The sequence below is a fragment of the Triturus cristatus genome, chromosome 9 (assembly GCF_964204655.1).
Source record: "Triturus cristatus chromosome 9, aTriCri1.1, whole genome shotgun sequence".
NCBI lineage: Eukaryota > Metazoa > Chordata > Amphibia > Caudata > Salamandridae > Triturus > Triturus cristatus.
In genome coordinates, this window is record NC_140592.1 from 350,532,579 (window position 1) to 350,551,435 (window position 18,857).

The window sequence follows — 18,857 nt, forward strand, 5'->3', positions numbered from 1 at the left end:
AAGTCAAATCTCAGAGGGAGAGCAGCTGAAATGTAGCTGAAATGTAGCCAACACTTTTCAAAGTTTGCTGAATTATGTCACAGGATATAGTTGCCTACCTCCAACAGCTAGTCACCCACGACACAAATCGGCGGACACAATCAATTCTATGATGGAGAGGAAACTTAAATAATATTAAATGTTGTGCTTGGATTTATTCTTAATTTGTAGATCACAACAGATAGTCTATATCATGTCCTGTCACAAAGATGAAAGCAGTCAATTGTTTGATTCCATAGTTAAAATACTTTATATCTCTAATATGATACAACTTTTTACAATGGAGACACAACAGCCAACGTGTGTTTTGTTACTACAAAAGCACAACATCTTCAGGAATTAAAAAAAAATATATTGTCCCCAAAAAAAGACCACATCGTGATAAATTGTTAAGCTTTACTGTTTAAGTTAAAAATACGAAGCACAGCCAGCCTGTGGACCTGCTTCTGGACCATGATGCCCTGTTGTATTCATATTAGGGAATGCGTGAGTCCTTGGAGTATGTGGGATGAAGGAGAGTTATACAAACAATAACAGTACTTAGTAGCAGTAACTTGTCAGTGGTTAATGCACAAAATCTATTTATTTAGTACTCTATGCTTTTTTTTTTTTTTTTTTTTTTTTATTAAAAAAGGACTGGTCATTGTAGTACTGTTAGCTGAACCATATGTGCTAATAACTATTAAAAATGTATGAATGTAAGTATATTTAAATTATGAAATTAAAAACTGGAGGATGAAGCTTACAAATAGTAATGAAGTTTAGTGATCAATTTTCAAAGCATCCTAAGTTCTCAGGACCTAGACATACTGGCCTGTATACACTAAGACTGAATGAACCAATGACTTATTTTATAAAAACTACATAAAGAATTTCACCCAATGACAAAATTGTAATTAATACATTGTAACCAGTAATGGAAGAGCTAGAGAAATCTACTCGCTCGCTCACTTGTGACGAATCCTATTTTGTCAGAGTGAGCTATTTTAAGGGCCTACTCGTTTTTTCCAGGCTCCCCCTTTTCTGGGAGATTTCTTCTATTCTGTAGGTGCAACTTTGTTGCTAGTGTAGATGTCCTGCTGAGGAAGTCTGGCTTTAAAACGTGTACGGAATGCAGTAGTCAGATGTCCATCACTAGCCCACATGAATTCTGTCTCTGATGTTTGTCGTCGGACCATGACTTTGAAGCCTGCTCGTCATGTCACTAGATGAATCCGAAGGCCTTGAAGGAAAGAGATGCAAATTTGTTTATGGCAAAAGCGAAGCTGCAGAAGGTCGTCTGAGATCTTGACCTCTTTCAGAGTCACGGTTTAACCACACATCGAGGCCATCAAAATGAAAACCTACGAAGAAGCGGCGCCATTGTTGCTGTTCTTCTGCAGGTGGTTTGTCGAGGTCTGCGTCCCCGGATCCAATATCTCCGAAGCATAGAGAAGAGTTATCGCTGACTCCATCTCTAATGATGTCTCCAACTTTATCCCTGGCTCCCAGGCCTATGACTCCAATGGAGTGAACAGTACCGGAGCCAGATTTGGTGATCCCTCTGACTGCAAAGTGAAAGAATTTGTAAAAGGGAATTTTCTGAAAACATGCTGTGCACACTTTTAAACAGCCTGTAAATGATCTGTAGAAATTGTTCAAAATATATTTCAGTAGTTAAGAAAGCCCTTGTTTGTTTCTGTATCACTTCAGAACTACAAAGAATTTAATAGGGTTCAAATAAACCAGAACACTTTACTTGGGGATGTGCAAACGATAAAATATTTGCTGAGCCTTTATTTCCACACATTGCTTGCACGCTATATAATTTTAGATAAAATCTGCATGTCAGTGAGTTTGTGGCCATTTCAATAGCAATTGTCTGTCTGTACATTATAGTGTGCTGCCACAGCATGCTTTAGCAATGTATTTCATAAAAGGGAGAGTTTTTAAATATGAACTGAGAATCATTCCTGCCCCCACCCCGACAACATTGCTATTAGTGAACTAAGAGGCAAGCCTGGGGGTCATGTGTACCCTAATATGTGGCTAGATTTTTGCTATGCATTGATCGAATGTTTAGTCTAACATATGGGTCAGCAGTATTACAAAGTTAAGTCGAGTAGATTGTTCAAGTCACTAGACCTGCATGTCTGGTAAAAAATAATCCGTTTTTTTAAGGCCTGGGTCAGAGTAGAATACAATCTGAGCTAATCAGGGCGCACTTACCAAACATCAGATGATCAGGTAAGCGCAATCCTAAATCTCCAAAGTATCCCGAGACCCAACCATCCTGGCTCCTGTACAGTAAAAACAAGAGTATAAGGAAAATTCAGAAAACTGCTCTTGTTGCCTATTGTATTTCATAACCACATATAGTCTACCTGTAGTAGATCATAATTAAGGCTCCCGGTTTTATGGTATTTATTTTTTTGACATTTCCGTCTATTTATCCATATTTATTTTTTGCTAATTTTATCTGTATTTATCCATATTTATTTTGGGATTTGTGGAAAAACGAAGCTAAAATTAGTACATTCCCACATTTATTTAACCGGTAAATATGCACTCATGCTTGAATGGCTGCGAGGTTTCAATGTTGTAAACCCCCACAGAAGATAAATCAATGCACTGATAAGAAAATATACATATTTCAGTATCAACTTTGTGCATATCTACTGCTGTTAAAACCTCTTTACTAAAATTCCTTTCTTTTTCTTTCCCATACCTATCAATCCACACAGCAATTGGCCTGGCAGTCATGGCAGACAGTATTTAGAATTACTCAAAAAGCAACCCAATTTCCGTTTTTATCCACATTTAAAAATAAATACAGACAAGAAAATAAATGTTTTCTGTCTGTATTTATCAGTAAAAATCCGTAAAAACGGAAAACAGGGAGCCTTAATCATAATATATACATAGCATACATGCAGTTAATATTAAACATCATTTAGTGGTTTTAATGTACAGCATACACATTTAACACTGAGCTCAAGAAATTGAGTCCACGGATTCTCAGTAATGCACATAGCCAGTTTGTAAATGTGGTAAAAGTAAATGTAGGTGGGGTTGAAAAATCAAATCATGGTGTCCAACTTTTCCTCCAATATTTGATTGCTGTGCAAGAGTGCATAGTAGCTGGTATTTTCCTAGGCTGTTACTAATTATTGCTAATTACCAGGTCCTCGTTCTCTTTGCTTTGCTACTTATTTTCCAAGTCTTTATTCCGTCAAATCTGTGTCCAATCACAATACCAGTTTGTGCACTTATCAATACATCAAAATGGCAATGCAGTGTGAAAATTCTCAATTGTTGTGGAATGGAAGCAACTTGTGCAGTGTAAGCTCCAAAGTATATGAGGGATATATGATGGAGGAGTGGCAGTCCTGTGCATAATTTAATGCTATTGAGCTGCAGAACTGGTGGTTGTCAATGGCTGAGTGTTTGCTGATCGTGACGACCCGGCATACTAAGTTGATAGAGAGACTATGGGTCATGGGGGCCACCTGGCAGCTCCATAATGTCGAAAACGGGACCAGGATTTACTGATGCAGATGGTGTCTAGTGTGGAGACAAGCTACCAACTATTTAGGATGCGGTATAAGCTCACTGGTTAAAACGTACTCTGGGACAGCGATCTCTTGAAGGAAGTGGGTAACTTGAAAGGCTTTTTGAAGTGGGCCCTACTTAGCATTGAGCGACTAGGAGATGTCTGGAGAGGGCAAGCACTAGTAATGTACGAGGTCCTGCATTAAGAGTATAAAATGGGAGACTGAGCGTTATAGATACCTACTTCTTGGGCATGCCCTTAGGAGACATTTAGTGAATGGGGAACAACTGCTGGAGGCGGCGCCGTTAATGGATAGTCTACTCACGTACCCCCTGACGTATTAGGCTTTTTCTACTGTTTACAAAAAACTTGCTAGCAACTCCCCTGAACCGATGGTGGCTCCGAGAGGCATGGGAAGGAGACCGTGGAGCCTTAGATGTGGATGGTTGGGCAGAGGCCCTACAAAGTCTGTAAGAGGTAGCGATTTGTACGCCTTTTAGATTGATGCAATTTAGAATCCTGCAAAGATGGTACTCCTCTAGAGTGCTCCTTCAGAAGATGAGAAGGGGTGGACTCTGCATTCTGCCTGCGGGGTTGTGGATCGGAAGGCACATTTTCCACATCCTTTGGGGAGGCCCGATAATACATACGCTTTGGGAGGACATGGCACGGAGAATGGCTGAGGAGCTTCCCTTAGATGTGAAGTGGATTCTTTGGGCTATAACAGGAGGGAGGTGTCCCAGGCCAATTATCTGGAGATTTGGCTGGTGTTTGGGCACAGCGACCCGCATCCGACCCCCCCTCAGTGAAGAGGATTCTTTTGGCTATAACAGGGGAGGTGTCCTGGCCCAAATATCAGAAGATTTACCTGCTCCCCACCCTCAGAGTCAAAAACTGGGATGCAGATTTCGACTGCTGCCAGCGGGCGAAGCAAGTGGTCTCAAACCAGGGGCTGCCCTAAGAAGTGGTAAAAGGTGTGGGGCAAATGGTGAATTTTCGAGGTTACTGAGTATGGGTGTGGTGTTGGGGAGGGTACTACACTTTTTGTGTTACCTGCTGTGGACTTAAATTTTAAAAGCCATAAAAGCTCCATTTCAAATGTATAACCATGTCATATTTCTGATGCTGTCTGCTCTGATCAAAATGTATACTAAATGATTACTTCAGTTACAGTATTCACTGTATGCTGGGCGATGTTTATTAAAGAGTAAAAAAAAAGATACCATGTAGCATCATCAACACACAATACCTATCATAATGAGTCCGCAACTGCAGATCAAGCTGAGACTAATGAACTCATTGAACAGATGGCAGGTTAGCTGCAAGAGGAGAACACCTCCCTTGGAGTATACCATTCAAGTCTATACTATAAGATATCAAATCAGAAATGCAAAGGATGTGTGAGGTCTCCGAATGGAACCAAAAATATATTCAGACCATGTGTCAAGCACAGGAAATTAAACTCGATATCAGAAAGGACCAAAGCAGTAGAAGTATGCATGGCCAAGGCCAATCTGGATATTGTAAAGAACACCACCGATCTAGATTATTTGAAACTCCAAAAGATGATCTTGAGAGACTAGAAGATAATTCCAGTTAGCATAATTTTAAGCATCAATAATGTCCCTGAAGGTCTAGAAGGCAACTATCTGAAAGCCTTTAGAATAGAGTGCCCGGATAGCAACAAAGGGACCCCTTTAAGCGCAAACCCAAATTGAAAGAACCCTTGGAACATTTTCATCAATATATTGACTTGTACAATTAAGGAACAGATCCTACAGCTGGCGCTTAAAGCTAAATCTTTGACCTTTAAAAGACTTTACCTACACAATTAGCTCTGATCTAAGTAAGGCAACAGAACAACGAAAGTTGGAGATGGAAAGGATAATGGAGGAATTACAGAAGCTTGGGGTGAAGGTGCAGGTGAGATTTTCGCTGGAACCAAATGTTCAACTTAAGCGGTAGATGAAGTCCTGAGAATAAAGGAGGGGATTTACAAGGGTAGTGGACTGGGTGGGGAGCATAGAGGGAAAAAAAAAAGAGAATTTTATTTGGAACCGCTATGATTATAATTATGAGGAAAAATTAAATGATTATCGAATTAAAGATTTTATGCAGAGACAGTTTACTGTGAAGCTGTGAACGCAGTTCCACATAAGTGATGTTCAATAAGAGAAGATGAAGTCAACTGCTCACTGCATCCCATTGTTGTATAAACTTCAATAGACTTCCAAGGCGACTGTAGGAGTTTTGTTGATGTCTAACCTTGAATTTATGTGTGTTGCTCTTCTGTTTTTATTCATTATAAGTGGAAAGGCATGTTGTGTGGTTTTACCCCCCCCCCCCCCTCTTTCCTTTCTTCACCGTCTTTTAGTTGATGTATTGGGTAGAAAGTTAATGAATTCAATTATTACATTATTTTATTTCATTACTTGAGTGTTTTACCTTTTAAATAATATTCCTTGCTGTCATGCTGCTGGTTTCTCTCTTGTGCGTTGCCATACAGACTTCATGGTGTGGGCTCTTCCATTACACTCTTCGTTTTTTGGGGTTTTGTTGGACTGGTCTTTTCGCAAGCCTTGTAGAATGATGGCAAATGTTGGACTTTATAGTGGACTTTGTTCTTGATTTGTCTCCTTCGCAGCACCCATTATCGTAGTAGTATGGACTACGTGCAGTTGTACGTTGTGAGACTGCAGAGGATACGGTCGTTGAGTGATTCGCATGATTGGAGTTGACTGTTGGCAAGAACCTGAATCTGCACACACTGTGGATTATGCCTCTGTCCTGTATTCTTTCAACATAGTGGAAAAGGTTTATTTAGGGTTGGCTTTTGAAAGAACGTGGTGTTGTCGCTAGATGATTACATCCAGTGTGCTAAATTGCCTTTTTCTTGGTGCATCTTAATTCAGATCGGGATTCTGTTGTGACTAACTGGGTCCCAGTGACTCCCATTTGCACCTACGAATGAACTTAATGTTTTTGTCGATTGATGCAAGTTGCAATATTTCTCTAGCTATTGCAATATTGCCTGGCAATATACCTACAACAGGCCTCGAAAAGATAATGTATTTGTGTATTCCACATACCTCACTTTGTGGAGTTTTCTATGCAAATTTAATTATGCAAAGTTCACCAAGCTTGTGGTGACCAAATCCGACACACGTTGTCAAGAGTCTTTTAAAACAGGATTTTTATTACTATGATTAAAAGCTGCATTTAGCATGCGTTTTCTCCTCCTAGCCAAACCTGGCAGGTCTTCCCTAAATGCTCTTGTTTGCAGTGAAATCCTTTGTGATTTAACTCTTGTTTACTTATAGCTACAGACCATAGGAAAGACACCTATAGCTTTTTGGTTCAATTTACATAAAATCAGTTGCTTTTCAGAATATGATCATCTCATTTAGTAATTTTGGCACCAGGAGAGAGGAACATGAGTTAGACGTGCATCTTTTTGGACCGTTGTTGGGAGCTATATATGATGGATTGGCAAGATGAAAACTCTGTTATTTAAGATAGCTTCAGCAGATGTTTTCAATCGGTTGATTAGAACGCTAGTCTGTATGGCTGACTCGGCATATGTTATATCTGTCTACAGATGCCCATTGTTAGGAGTTGTAGGAGGTTGGTTAAGGTCTGGCAGGATCCCTTTAACCGTTTAGACATTAATCTTGGTTTGAACAGATTTCATTCCCTAGTCTTTTTTGCTCTTTCTGCACAGTTTTTTTTTTTATTTCAGTGAAAGTGTGAAAGCAAGTTCTGATGTTATTGCTAACGTATTCTGGAATATATTGTTAATATTTTAATGCCTTACTGTATTTCCCCTTAATTATCTAAAAATAAATAGCTACTTGATTTTTCAAGTTGATTTTATGATTCCTTTGCCCCTGTTTGTCCAGAGTTGGATGCCTAGTTCAGAAGAATCAATGCATCGTTTTTCAGAAAACCAAGCTCTACTGCTATCTGCAGTATACTTGAAATGGCTGCATTTTTCTTATTTGCCGATTTTGCTGAATATGTATTCTTTCGCATTGTGCACATTTCAACTGGTGACAGATGCTTGCCCTCCGATTCATTTTTTAGGTTTTGCCTTAACAGCGCACTTGCTCCGTCATCAGATCTATATTTAACCACCCAAGAAAAGTCTTAAAAAGGCCTTGGAGTCCTCCCAGTACTCATCATTACGTAACATTGGTTAGAATCAATGTTCCTCTTGTTTCCTTCCTTCTGTTTGGTCAACGCCTCCTGCTTCTTGCTACTACCTATTGTTCATCCCTGCTGTGGTGCATGGACCTAGCTAGTATAGTGTTGTAAGTAAACGAAGATCCAGTTCAAGGGTAACGTAAGATGGTATTTATTCAAGTAGTAGGTTCAAGTTAAAAGGTACATAGAGCCCCACCAGGAGCAGCCTTCCTGCTGCTCACCCCATTCTCTAACTACCAGCCTCACTCATCCAAAATTCTGCAGCATCATCCACACCAACATTCCACACCACACTCGCTGAGCAACCGGTTCAACACTTCTCCCTTCCTCATAGTGAACAAAAACACAATGCAATGGTCCAAGGAAAAAGCACACATTGGTAAAAATAACATGCACAGAAATCTGAAAGGATACATTGCAACGACCTGAAGATGGTTAAGGGCTAACCAGATAGGATAAAAAAAACAAGGGAAACACAGTACAATGGGCTTGCAAGTTAACAACAAAATGGAGGAAAGCACAGGAGAAAGTGACACATTGCATGAATGTCAACATAAGACAATGCAATAATGAAAAATGACAAAACCCACCCATGTAATCACAATGATGAAAACCACAAACGAGACAGGGAAAATCAATCTTTAGACAGAAAGACAACCTTTAAGCAGAAAGACCACCCCAACTCACATCACCTCCCTTTCCACACAACTCACACCTTACCACACAAAACCAAACAAACCTGCAAACTACAACACCACTCACAACCAAGCAAACTTACAAGCTGGCCAGGCTGAAAATGAACGTGAACACAAAAGGGAACAAACCACAATGGTGCAGAAGAAAACACACCACAGCAAACCAATGCTCAAACTAGGACAAACCCCCGAGCCATAAGGGAGGAAGGAAAGGGAGGACAGGCACACAGAAAATGCTCAGACACCACCAAAGCTTATAAAGGTGAAGCGAAATTCACCTACCAACCACACAAAGGTGGTAGACATGAGTGACTCTAAAACCAGTCAACTCCAACCACAAGGGAGACAAACCTATGTCAACCCACACGCACGAAAATAGTGGTAGGCCAGAGAGGCTCCGCATCGAAGAGCCTTCTCTCACACACACACCCCCAACAGTGAAAGATATACAAACTCCCACGACAACAACGAGGGGTCAACAACATATAGCTTTCTGTTTTCTGCTGCCATTGTCTTTCCAGCTCCTGCATGCGCTGCTCTATGGGAGGCTTCTTGTGAGCACTCTAAACTTCTCAGTGTGGGTGTGACTTCTCCCACACATAGGATTGGCATTTGCGTGTGTCTTTCACTAATGAAAGCACGCAAATGGCTAAACGCGGGTTCATGTCCCACCTCTTTTTCTAATGTTGACTCCCATGGCGTTTTTGCTCTCGGGAGCAAGCAGCAGCGCGCAGGGCGACAGCTGCATTCCTCATGGGTCAGGTTACTGTTAATGTACTTCTTCCCTCCCGCTTTGCATTAGGAGCCCTCCCTCCCCCCCCCCACTAGGAATGCGAGCCTTCACTCTAGCAATGGCAGAGTGCAATAAAGGCAAGAAGGCACAGAAACCTACCCCTGGGCACGGTCATTGCAGGTAAACTGCCTTGGGAGCAGTACACGCTTTCCTCCCCTCCACTCGGTATGCACGCTTTCACTTTAGCAATGGCAGAGTGCAACTGCCTCTTTAAAGCAGGCTTTAGCGTGGTGACCTCCCTCCCGGTTTTTTTTTTCCCCCCTTTAGCGCAGCACCAAGCGTGCTTTCTCTTTCATTATTTTTTTTCAGCAGGTCTTTCCGTTTGACATGGCAGCCCGCAAACACCACTCCCTCATCCATGCCCTTCATGTTGCTTGTGTTTTTTTTCTGACGCAATGTCCGCTGTATGGGGTTTCCTGCAGGGCTTTTTTGTTTTGCGCAGTTCGCCCAACTGGTTTAATTATTGCAGTTGGTGTTAGAGGATCTGCATACTGTTTTCACACCCCACTGCAAGAGCATTCTAAACTACTCCATTCGAAGGCTCTGAAGGCATGGCAGCCCCCACCCCCCCCCAATCAATTGCGCTCGCCGCTCAGATTTAGCCCTTACAAAAGTGTTCTCTTTACTTTTAATTTCGAAAACAACCGTCGTATCATGATTTTGAGCAACGTTACTTTAGTTATATAACCCAAAATAGACACTCTTGCCTCGTAATGCACGGATTTGTAAAAAGTGCATTGATGATCTGTGCACTTAAGGAGAAGGCGGGGTCCAAGTACAAAGTAAAGGGTTGCTCCAAAGGGCTTGCGTCCACTGCAGCTTGTGCGAGGCTGTGAGGGGGCGGCCCAGCAGAGACATTGCATACGTTTACCAAAAACCACTGACGTCCGAAACTAGCACCTCTCTGTACACAGATGAAAAGTCACCCTTCATTTATACAACTTAAGCTTACCGAGAAACATGGTTGCCAAACTTCCTTATTAACAGGAAAAGCACAAAGCCATCACTAAATGACTTAAAATATAGTGAAATATATACATTACAGTGATGTCCTCACTTAAATACAATGATAGTCTAAGGGCTGAGAGAGTACTGGCATGTGAGTGCTCTCAGCTGTGATAAATTATCACGAACTTAATGTCTTTCATAGCTAATATAATAGATATTATGCTGCATAGCTAAACACTTACAAGCTCCCAAAGGCGAGACCTATTGGCTATGCCAATGCTTGTTTTTTACTTTTGGACTTGCACTGTTAAACAGTGCCTATCTGAGACCTGTGTCCCTCCCCCTCTCTTTTTGCTTGTCCTGCTCTGGCCTCCTCCCATGTGTTGCTGTATCCTAACCTCTTCCCTCGCACCTCCCTTGTGTTGCTATTGTATTGTGTTTTTTTGTGGCAGTTTTATATAGCGCAAACTCTATCCAAAGGTATGTGGGTGCTTTAAATGAGCAGTAGTTACAGTACACAAGGACCCTTTCATTTTTTTGGCACAGGAGATTTAATGAGCTTCAACTGCTCCGCTTGTGATGTTGCTGCTCTCATCCTCCTCCCCAGCGCCTCCCTCCTATGACTTTTCCCTCCACCTTCCACCCATGCTTGGTTTATACAAAAATAAAAAGGAAGAAAAGCGCTATGAAGTGGTCAACGCTAGCCATGTCATAGCTTTTTTTATTTCCTTTATTTTTTTAAGCCGTCTTGCACACTAGCACATGCTGCTGTGTGCAACGTTGCTTAGCTGCCCCCCTGTGCAGCGTCTTATAAAAAAAAATGGTTACAACCAATAGTAGTTATTTCAGAAGTAAAACCTACTGGCTTTGCCAAAGCTTGTTTCGCTAATCACTGCTCTTTTCTTTCCCACCTGATTGAAAAGTAAGGACGTATGAATAAATTGGATGGGTATAGAAGTTGGATTTCCAATTTCATTGTTTGTGACGCATATTACAAGTAAATTGAGAATGATATCCTGTGTAAAATAATTGCACCATGTGGATGCATAAGTCAATTACATATGTATGTGATCAGTTTCTACTGCTTTTGAGTCATGTGACTCGGATTTTCGAAGGTTTCCTCACCAAATGAAAGGGTTTTTTTCCTACTTAGATTCATGCAAAATGTTACATTTGTAATCCATGGAATGAGCTTCATTGCATAAGTAACAAACCTTCAGAAAAGAGCAGGAGTGCGACATGCGGACAAGCTCATCACGGGTTGGGTAACGCACATGGGAGACAGATAACCATGGAGAGAGGGTGAGACCGTCACTGGAAAGAGAACTTTTTAAGCACATGCACTCTGAGTGCTTAAACAAAAGCAAAAAAGTAATGCCTTCAAAAGTGAGCAGTACGGTGTCCATCCCCCAGGATAGGGAAAATTGGAGGAAGAACCAAACAAGTAAACGTGACAATGAAGCAAACCAATGGTAAGCAGTGGGTGTGCTCTAGGCTAGCTGGAGGGTAACAATATGTCTCGCAGTAGACAGTAAATGCGCTGCCTAGTATACAAGACTTGAAAAAAGGTGGATTGGAATGGCTTTACAAGATGGTGTATGAAGAGGTCTGGTGTTATTGGGCTTTAAAGGAAGTTTGCGAACAGCAGCGACACAGATTACAGTTATAGTACCCAGGTTTGGCAGTAGACTTGAAAGTACATGATACTTTTGCTTGCTTGCCAAATACCTCCACCTGCATGCTGCTTGATTCTCACCACTGCACGTGCCCAATGCTCATCTCGTGCTTGAAAACAACATTCAATCTTTTCTTACAGTTAGACCGTTCCTTCTCTGATCAAGGAGGCATGTTGTATGTAGCCCCCAAAAAAGCTTACTACAACTGGTTGCTGTAGGGATCGTTCACGGACACCCCCGTAACACATAAATTGTATATCCTGCCTGTAAAAAAGATGAAATCAGGATTTCAATTAGAATTTCATTCGGTTTAAACAAAAGAAGGAAATTGCACATGAATTGGGACCTTTAGTCAGTATGGTGGTTTGCTGATCGTGTCCTCATGCATACTTCATCCATGAATTTTTGCATCCCATTGACTTTTTTCGATTTACTTACTTTAATTTGCTTGAACACCAAGATTATTAACAATTCGTGTTGTGTACCATTGCCACTTTTCAAACGCAGGCTGTGTTCACTATGCCTACGCACTCCTCTTGAATTAGTTAAAGTTCTGTTCCAAGTTAGTGAAAACCTAAGCGGAGCAACATTCTTGGTAGGACAGAACAGTCCTCTACTAACACTAAATGCGCAGAACCTACTTGCAAACTTTGTACCAAAAGCGCGACAGCACGTACTTGCCACCATCCTTTAAATGCTGCTAGTTTTGAAAATTTGGCAATGAGAATGCTTAAACAAGCATTGGCATAGCCAATAGGTCTCGCCTTTGGAACCTTATAAGTGTTTAGCCATGCAACAGTTGTTGTTGCACCAAGCATATTGTGCTGCATAACTAAATACTTATAAGGTTTGAAAAGCGAGACCTATTGGCTATGCCAATGCATGTTTCCTGCTTGCTTTGGAACCCATAGCACCATTGCTAGGTCACAGCAACCATGGCATTCAGGGCCATCCCTGGCTGCACGACTGTCGTGTGTACTGTAAGAGAAGCTCATCGTGAAGTGTTTGATGTTACAAGTGAACGGGTCTGGTTTGTCGTGTGTGTTTGCTGGGTTCCGTTATGCTTCTGTGGAATTATAACCTCGATGGAGTTTCTACATCTGGTTTTGGAAAGGCACTGCGCACAGGCACTCCTGTGAATAATCCACAGCCTGACGTTTTCTACCAATCTAAGGAGGGGAAATGCGTTGATACAATGTATTTGTCAAAAGACCAGTTGTGGGACAGTCCTTGCTACGTTTGTCATCTATGATTGTCTGATAATTTGTTGTGTTTAATACAGGGTAAACACCGAGCCCGCAGTCAATCTTTAATATGCTTTTTAGCCTGTGATTGATGCGGTCTACCTGTATTTATGGGGTTCACAGTGCATCTCCCACATAAAGGGGATATTTCGGAATCAAACTGGGCCTAAGGATTCCCACTTGCACATAGGAAGGCAAAGCAAAAATTGATATTGAGTGGCTACGTGTTCACTCTGCGCGTGGCAAACTCTGCTTCCAGGCTGTTCAGATTGTGTGTATTGAGGTGAGTGGAGATGCTGCTAATGGTGCTAGAATAATCCTGAGCAAAAGAACAACCAATCCCAGTACAATTTGTAGAAACAAAACAGCTAAGTTGAGAGTACAATGGTTGTTGTGCCTGACCAATATTTAGTCGACATTTGTTCACCTATAAAGTTCGCCGCATGCCCGTGTGTTTTCTCTAGTAATAGTTCACTCGTCTTTACACACAGACACGCTTACATAAATGTGTCCCTCAAAACAGCATTCTCTGAGTGTACCATTCTGGTGCAACGTGCAAAGGCAGCTTGGCTGTGGCCAAAGACTGCTTAAAAACGCAAAAAGAGGGGGGCTAAAGCAGCTTCCAGGTGCTTTACTACATTAGTCAGAACTGGAAAAACGTTTAGAAAACGCATCATAAGTATTTCTTCTCTGTAACATAAGTCACTTTCGGGACGCAATTTAGCAAAGAAGCAATTACGTGCACAAGGGCATTTGTCAGCTGCAACCAAACGTTTTTTTTTTGCACTTCTGTATAGCACGAACTCGACCGAATGTATTGGAGCGCTTTACATGAGCTTCAGTTAAATCGCACACAACGCACGTTCACTTTATTGGAAGCAGGGCGAGATTAGTGATTTCCCCAAGAATCACAGGATGTTGAACTATCACCAAGACTCGAACCGCTTCCCCAGGTCCAAAGACGACAGCTCTGGTTGTTACGCCACATTCGCTGGGGTTTGTTCATAATTGAACATTAGGCATCGACTTGCATGGAGAGAAATGGTGGTCCCTGCTCTCCGCAGTGCGTGTGGGGGTTCGGCTGGATTCAGATCGAGGGTAGCGGTGAGGAGACGGAGTGCACACTGCTACCTGTGGGGGGTGTGGGGATGAGAGGGGGCAGAGGGGCATCTGGATCGCTGTCGGGTGTAGGGGGAAACATGGTGGATGGGAGATTCATTCAGACCGAGGATTGTGGTGGGGGACAGGGGTGAACCTGCCCCCAGAGTTGCGTGAAGAGATGTGATGTGGCGGATGGTAGAACAGTTTTAGTGGAAGAATGGATTGGGGAGACAGAGTGATGGTGGTAGCCTTGGAATGTTTGAGGATACTATGGTAATGGGGGTCCACCCGTTCTCTTGGGGTGAGTGCGCCCTTCCTCAGGCTGGGAGCTTGTCCCAGACGGAGGGTCGGGCAGGGCGTTATCCAGCTGGCCTGCTCCTTTTGCCATGCATTCTTTGATTGGCATGGCAGTCTCGGCCCCAAATTCCGGTCAGTATTAGCTGCCTTCAAAGAAAACCGAAATCGTAGAGGAAGCGGGGGCCAGGGGGCGGAGGAGGGGGCACTGGGGCACAGAGCACAAACAGCTGGATGGGACTCTTTTGTTTTGTGTATAGGAGGTAACATTTTTATTAACGAGGCAAAATCGTAGGCCACATTTTGCCAAGAAATTGGAACATTTGCTACCGAAATTATTAGGTCTAGTGTGAGGGATTTTTCCCTTTGAGTTCAAACCGTCAAGTGAAAAGACATATCAATGGATATATTATTTTGTATTAACAATTTTATTTTGGAATACAATATAATGGTATTGTACCCATATGCACATATTTATAATATACCCGTATGTTCCTTTTTGTTGCTGTTCATTATCAATAGTTGTAATATTTTATTTAGTTAGACCTCTTTTGTTGTTTTTTTATTTTTTTTTTCAAAATTGTACATGGTTAACTTTGCATTTGTGCGTGTCGTGCATGCTTCTACCAAATGAGTATAAATTATTGAACAATTTTAGTTATAATACTGGCGGTGGTGTTACACATAAGGTAGTTACGATTTAAAAAACACAGCATAATTTCGACCTGGGGACCGGTCTCGGCATACAATCGGATTTACGATCTGGGTCTACCTTTGAACCTTTCTATTTGTCCGGAAAAAAAATACTCTAGCGATGTTGAAAGGTAAACTGTTTTTTGTAAAAATCCAGACTCTCTAATACACCAAGTTAATAATGTTTTGGTGAAGTTCCACACCTTTTTCGTTCTCTCTGAACTTTAGGGAAGGTGTTGTTAAACTCAATTAGTCTTGCGTCCTAGTCGCATCAGTCTAGAAACACAGTAATATCGTATATGCAGATTCGTGTTTCAAGTCTAAACAATTCGTATTAAAAATGTGTGCATGAAATCTAAACTGCAGCAGGGAGTATTTGCAATTATTGAAAGTAAAATCAAAAGACTTACGGCAAAACCGGACAAGAAACAAAAACACGAAACTTTCTGCAAATGTTAAACAATTTGAACAAGAGTACATTTTGCAATTTATAAAAGCAGGAAACATTTTTAATTAAAACGAATCGATTAACTGTATTAGAAAAAGCGCAGTTTATTCCGACGACTATTTACGACTAGATGGGATTTAATGCTTCGTGAAAAAAATGAATGTTTTCTTCCAATCACAGAAGTAAAACATGTTGTTTTTCAAAAATACATTTAAAGTGTTTCACATCGATCGCCAACAGGAACTACATTCTGTGACATCAAGTCAGAAGTTTCCTTTCAACAATACTGCCAACGTTTTCCTCCTCGAAGAAGCACTAACCAAATGAAAAGTCACTTTAACAAAAACATCCCAATGTGATTTGTGCTGGCAATACACAAAGTGCTTTAAACTTTATTTACAGCTCCCCCGCCCCTGCCTGACATCAGAATGAGAATCGGTTCCAAGACGTGAAATCAGAATAGCATTGGAAAGAAAATCACGCGCCTCACGCTCACAAGTGGGGGAAAGTGGGAGGCACACAAAGCGTTTCCCTTTCGGGAGTGAGCAGGGGCACCATGTGTTTGCAAGTTAATTACAAACCTATGGTGTCAAAGCTCGCTCTCGCAAGGGAATCGCCAGACGTGCACGCGTTGCCACAGAAGGCAATGGAACGCATGCACGTTTTAAGTAAGCCTGGGCAAAGCACTACGCTACGCTCGCGTAGTTTGCCAAGTTTGCGATACTTCGCACTACGCGAATTGCACGTAGCACAGTGCAAACATGCGTAGCATTGCGCAGTGCAGCGGTCCTTTTTTGCTTGCTCGCGGTCCTCAAGATCAAGTTGGCGACCGCGAGCAAGCAAAATGACATCCCGGCGAGACTTTTTCCTTGTTCGCGATCAGCAACATCAAGTTGCCGATCGCGAGCATGGAAAATAAACATCCCGGCGAGATTCTCAATGCGAGGAGGTCAGGTTTCTCATTGCGAGTGGTCGCGTATGCTCGCGACCGCCCGCAATGAGAAACTACCAGTCTCTGTTGAGGAATCTGCCGCTCGAGTAAAAATCTACTCGAGCAGCAGAAAACTACAGCTCGCACTGTGCAAGATGCCGTTTTCAATGATTGCACAGTGCCGGATGCTTGTTCGCACTGTGCAATCATTGAAAACAGCATCTTGCACAGTGCGGACAGGGTACTACGCAGTTCGCGAAGTGCTACGCGTAGCTCGCGTAGTGCGAAGCGTAGCTCGCGTAGTGCGAAGTGCACTTTGCGTAGCTTCGCGTAGTGCTACTTCGCGAACTACACCCAGGGTTAGTTTTAAGGGCGAAAAGTGAATCTATTGCAAAAGGTCTTTTTGCCTAAGCAGCGCCTGCGCGCTGCGTAGGCGAGACCTAAAAATGATCTTCTTATGACAACTTTATGGCGCAGAAGTAAACTGTCCCACTTCGGGGGGAGGGGGTTGGGGGCGTGTAAATTTCCTAATGCATGCCTTGAAATAAAAGACTTGGAGTGGCAAGAATGAATATTTTTTCCAAATAACCCCAATTTGAGGGAACGTCGTCAGTTAGTTAAGAAATATCCCTGGTGTTTATTTTGAGTTCAGAATCCTTTCCAAAAAGTCCATGAAAAAGAATATTCCTGACACACAGCCGCAGTTTTAGGCCGTACTTGGCAAGGCAGCTGTCTGTGTGATGTATTATTTTATGATATATTTCCACCTCATTCTGTTGGCTGTTTAGTGTATCCATGCCACATTAAAGTAATGCTTCCTTTTAAAAGCAATATCGACTATTTTTCATCTAAGAATTAAAATCACTCGTCTCATTCAATTTTTTGTATTTTTTTTTACTAAAGCAGTCCCTTTTTGCAAAAAATGACAAAGCCATTGGCCTTAATCTGCTATCTAGCTTTTGTTGTGTTTACAACACAACCTGTGTTTACAAGTGTGCCAACTCCTTCTAACCAGACTTATCGACTTTTACCAATAATTGTTTCATATGTATGTCCCCTCCAAAATTAGTTATAGATGCGTAAACAAAAATCGTTTTTCTGACTCAAAAGGCTTAGAAAACTCCCTGATCTCTTTAAAACAGGCTGATTTTTGTGCTACAAAAAATCCTCTGTTCCTCCATGCTTTGTGTCACCTGATGTGGAAGTGCCTCCAGGTCCTCCTTTAGATGTCTGTCTCTGTTCTTCCTCCAGACAGCAACATGGTCATTACATCTGACCCTCCCCTGCACGTCTCACCCAGCCCTCACTTGCCACTTTTCACATAATGCATCCAACATCTGTGCTTCTCCTGCCACCCACTTGACTCCTTACCCCAGGCGCATACAGCCTTCGCATAGGCGTCCACCCTTCCTTTATAAAAACAAGCTCATTCCGCTTGCCCTGCAGGCTCCTTCAAAAAGATGTGGGCAATTTATTAAGGCACTGCTGTTTTAGTTCCTTCTCCGTCACTGTGCCCACTTTCCAGAGTGCAGATATTTTGTTGTGCACTATTGTGTGGCACATACAGTTTCAGCAACAGTGGTTTTTCACATTTGGACATACTCACTGTACTTGCCAATATTACATGACATAATCTTGAAAGGTGACCTAACTTTGTAGGTCAGAAATGGACCTATTATGTGTTACTATGCGATATTAAGGAATATTACCCACTACACTGCCCCCTGGTCATTAGAAGGTCCAAAGCTACTCCACACCTCATGACAATTCTAAAGTCTTAAAATGACAAAAATGTTCATTACAGGATGACTTGATCAGACCTATTAAATCGTTAATGCTAGTCAATATTTGCTGGGTACTTTTGAATGCAGGTGGTTTCTAGCACTTTGTCTCTATTGGGTTATTAAGTTTGGAATTAATTGCTACACTTAGCATTCTGTAGACAAGATGAACTTCTGTGAATTAGTGCAAACGTACATGTGAAACGTCTGAGGTTAAATCCATTTTTTTTTTATTGTAGGTTCTGGAGACTCGAGCTGATGTAAAGCAGTCCATGAACATATTTTGATGCAGACCCTGTTGGCTGCTATCTGTCCCAATTGGAATACTGTATCTCAAAACCAATGGCAACAATGACTTTTAAATTTCTACTGCTGTTTCCTCCACTGAGGAGAACTTTATTTATAATGCTTCTTGTATTGGTTTCTGTTGAATCCCATTCTCCAAATGATCCAGTTGAAATCGTACGAGACTTTGAGCA

The 18,857-nt window shown here is 41.8% G+C and overlaps 1 protein-coding gene across 6 annotated transcripts in view; it reads left to right on the forward strand.

Annotated features, from left to right (window-relative positions):
• The window catches only part of DAG1 (dystroglycan 1), a 134,224-nt gene that overhangs the window by 65,206 nt on the left and 50,161 nt on the right, over window positions 1-18,857 (forward strand). For all 6 annotated transcript variants that reach the window (XM_085625121.1, XM_085625122.1, XM_085625125.1 and 3 more), the window contains one exon: window positions 18,618-18,857. This exon is cut by the window's right edge and continues 154 nt beyond it. In XM_085625121.1, the coding sequence (XP_085481247.1) occupies window positions 18,721-18,857 (137 nt within the window). In that variant the 5' untranslated portion in view covers window positions 18,618-18,720. The remainder of the gene's footprint in view (window positions 1-18,617) is intronic.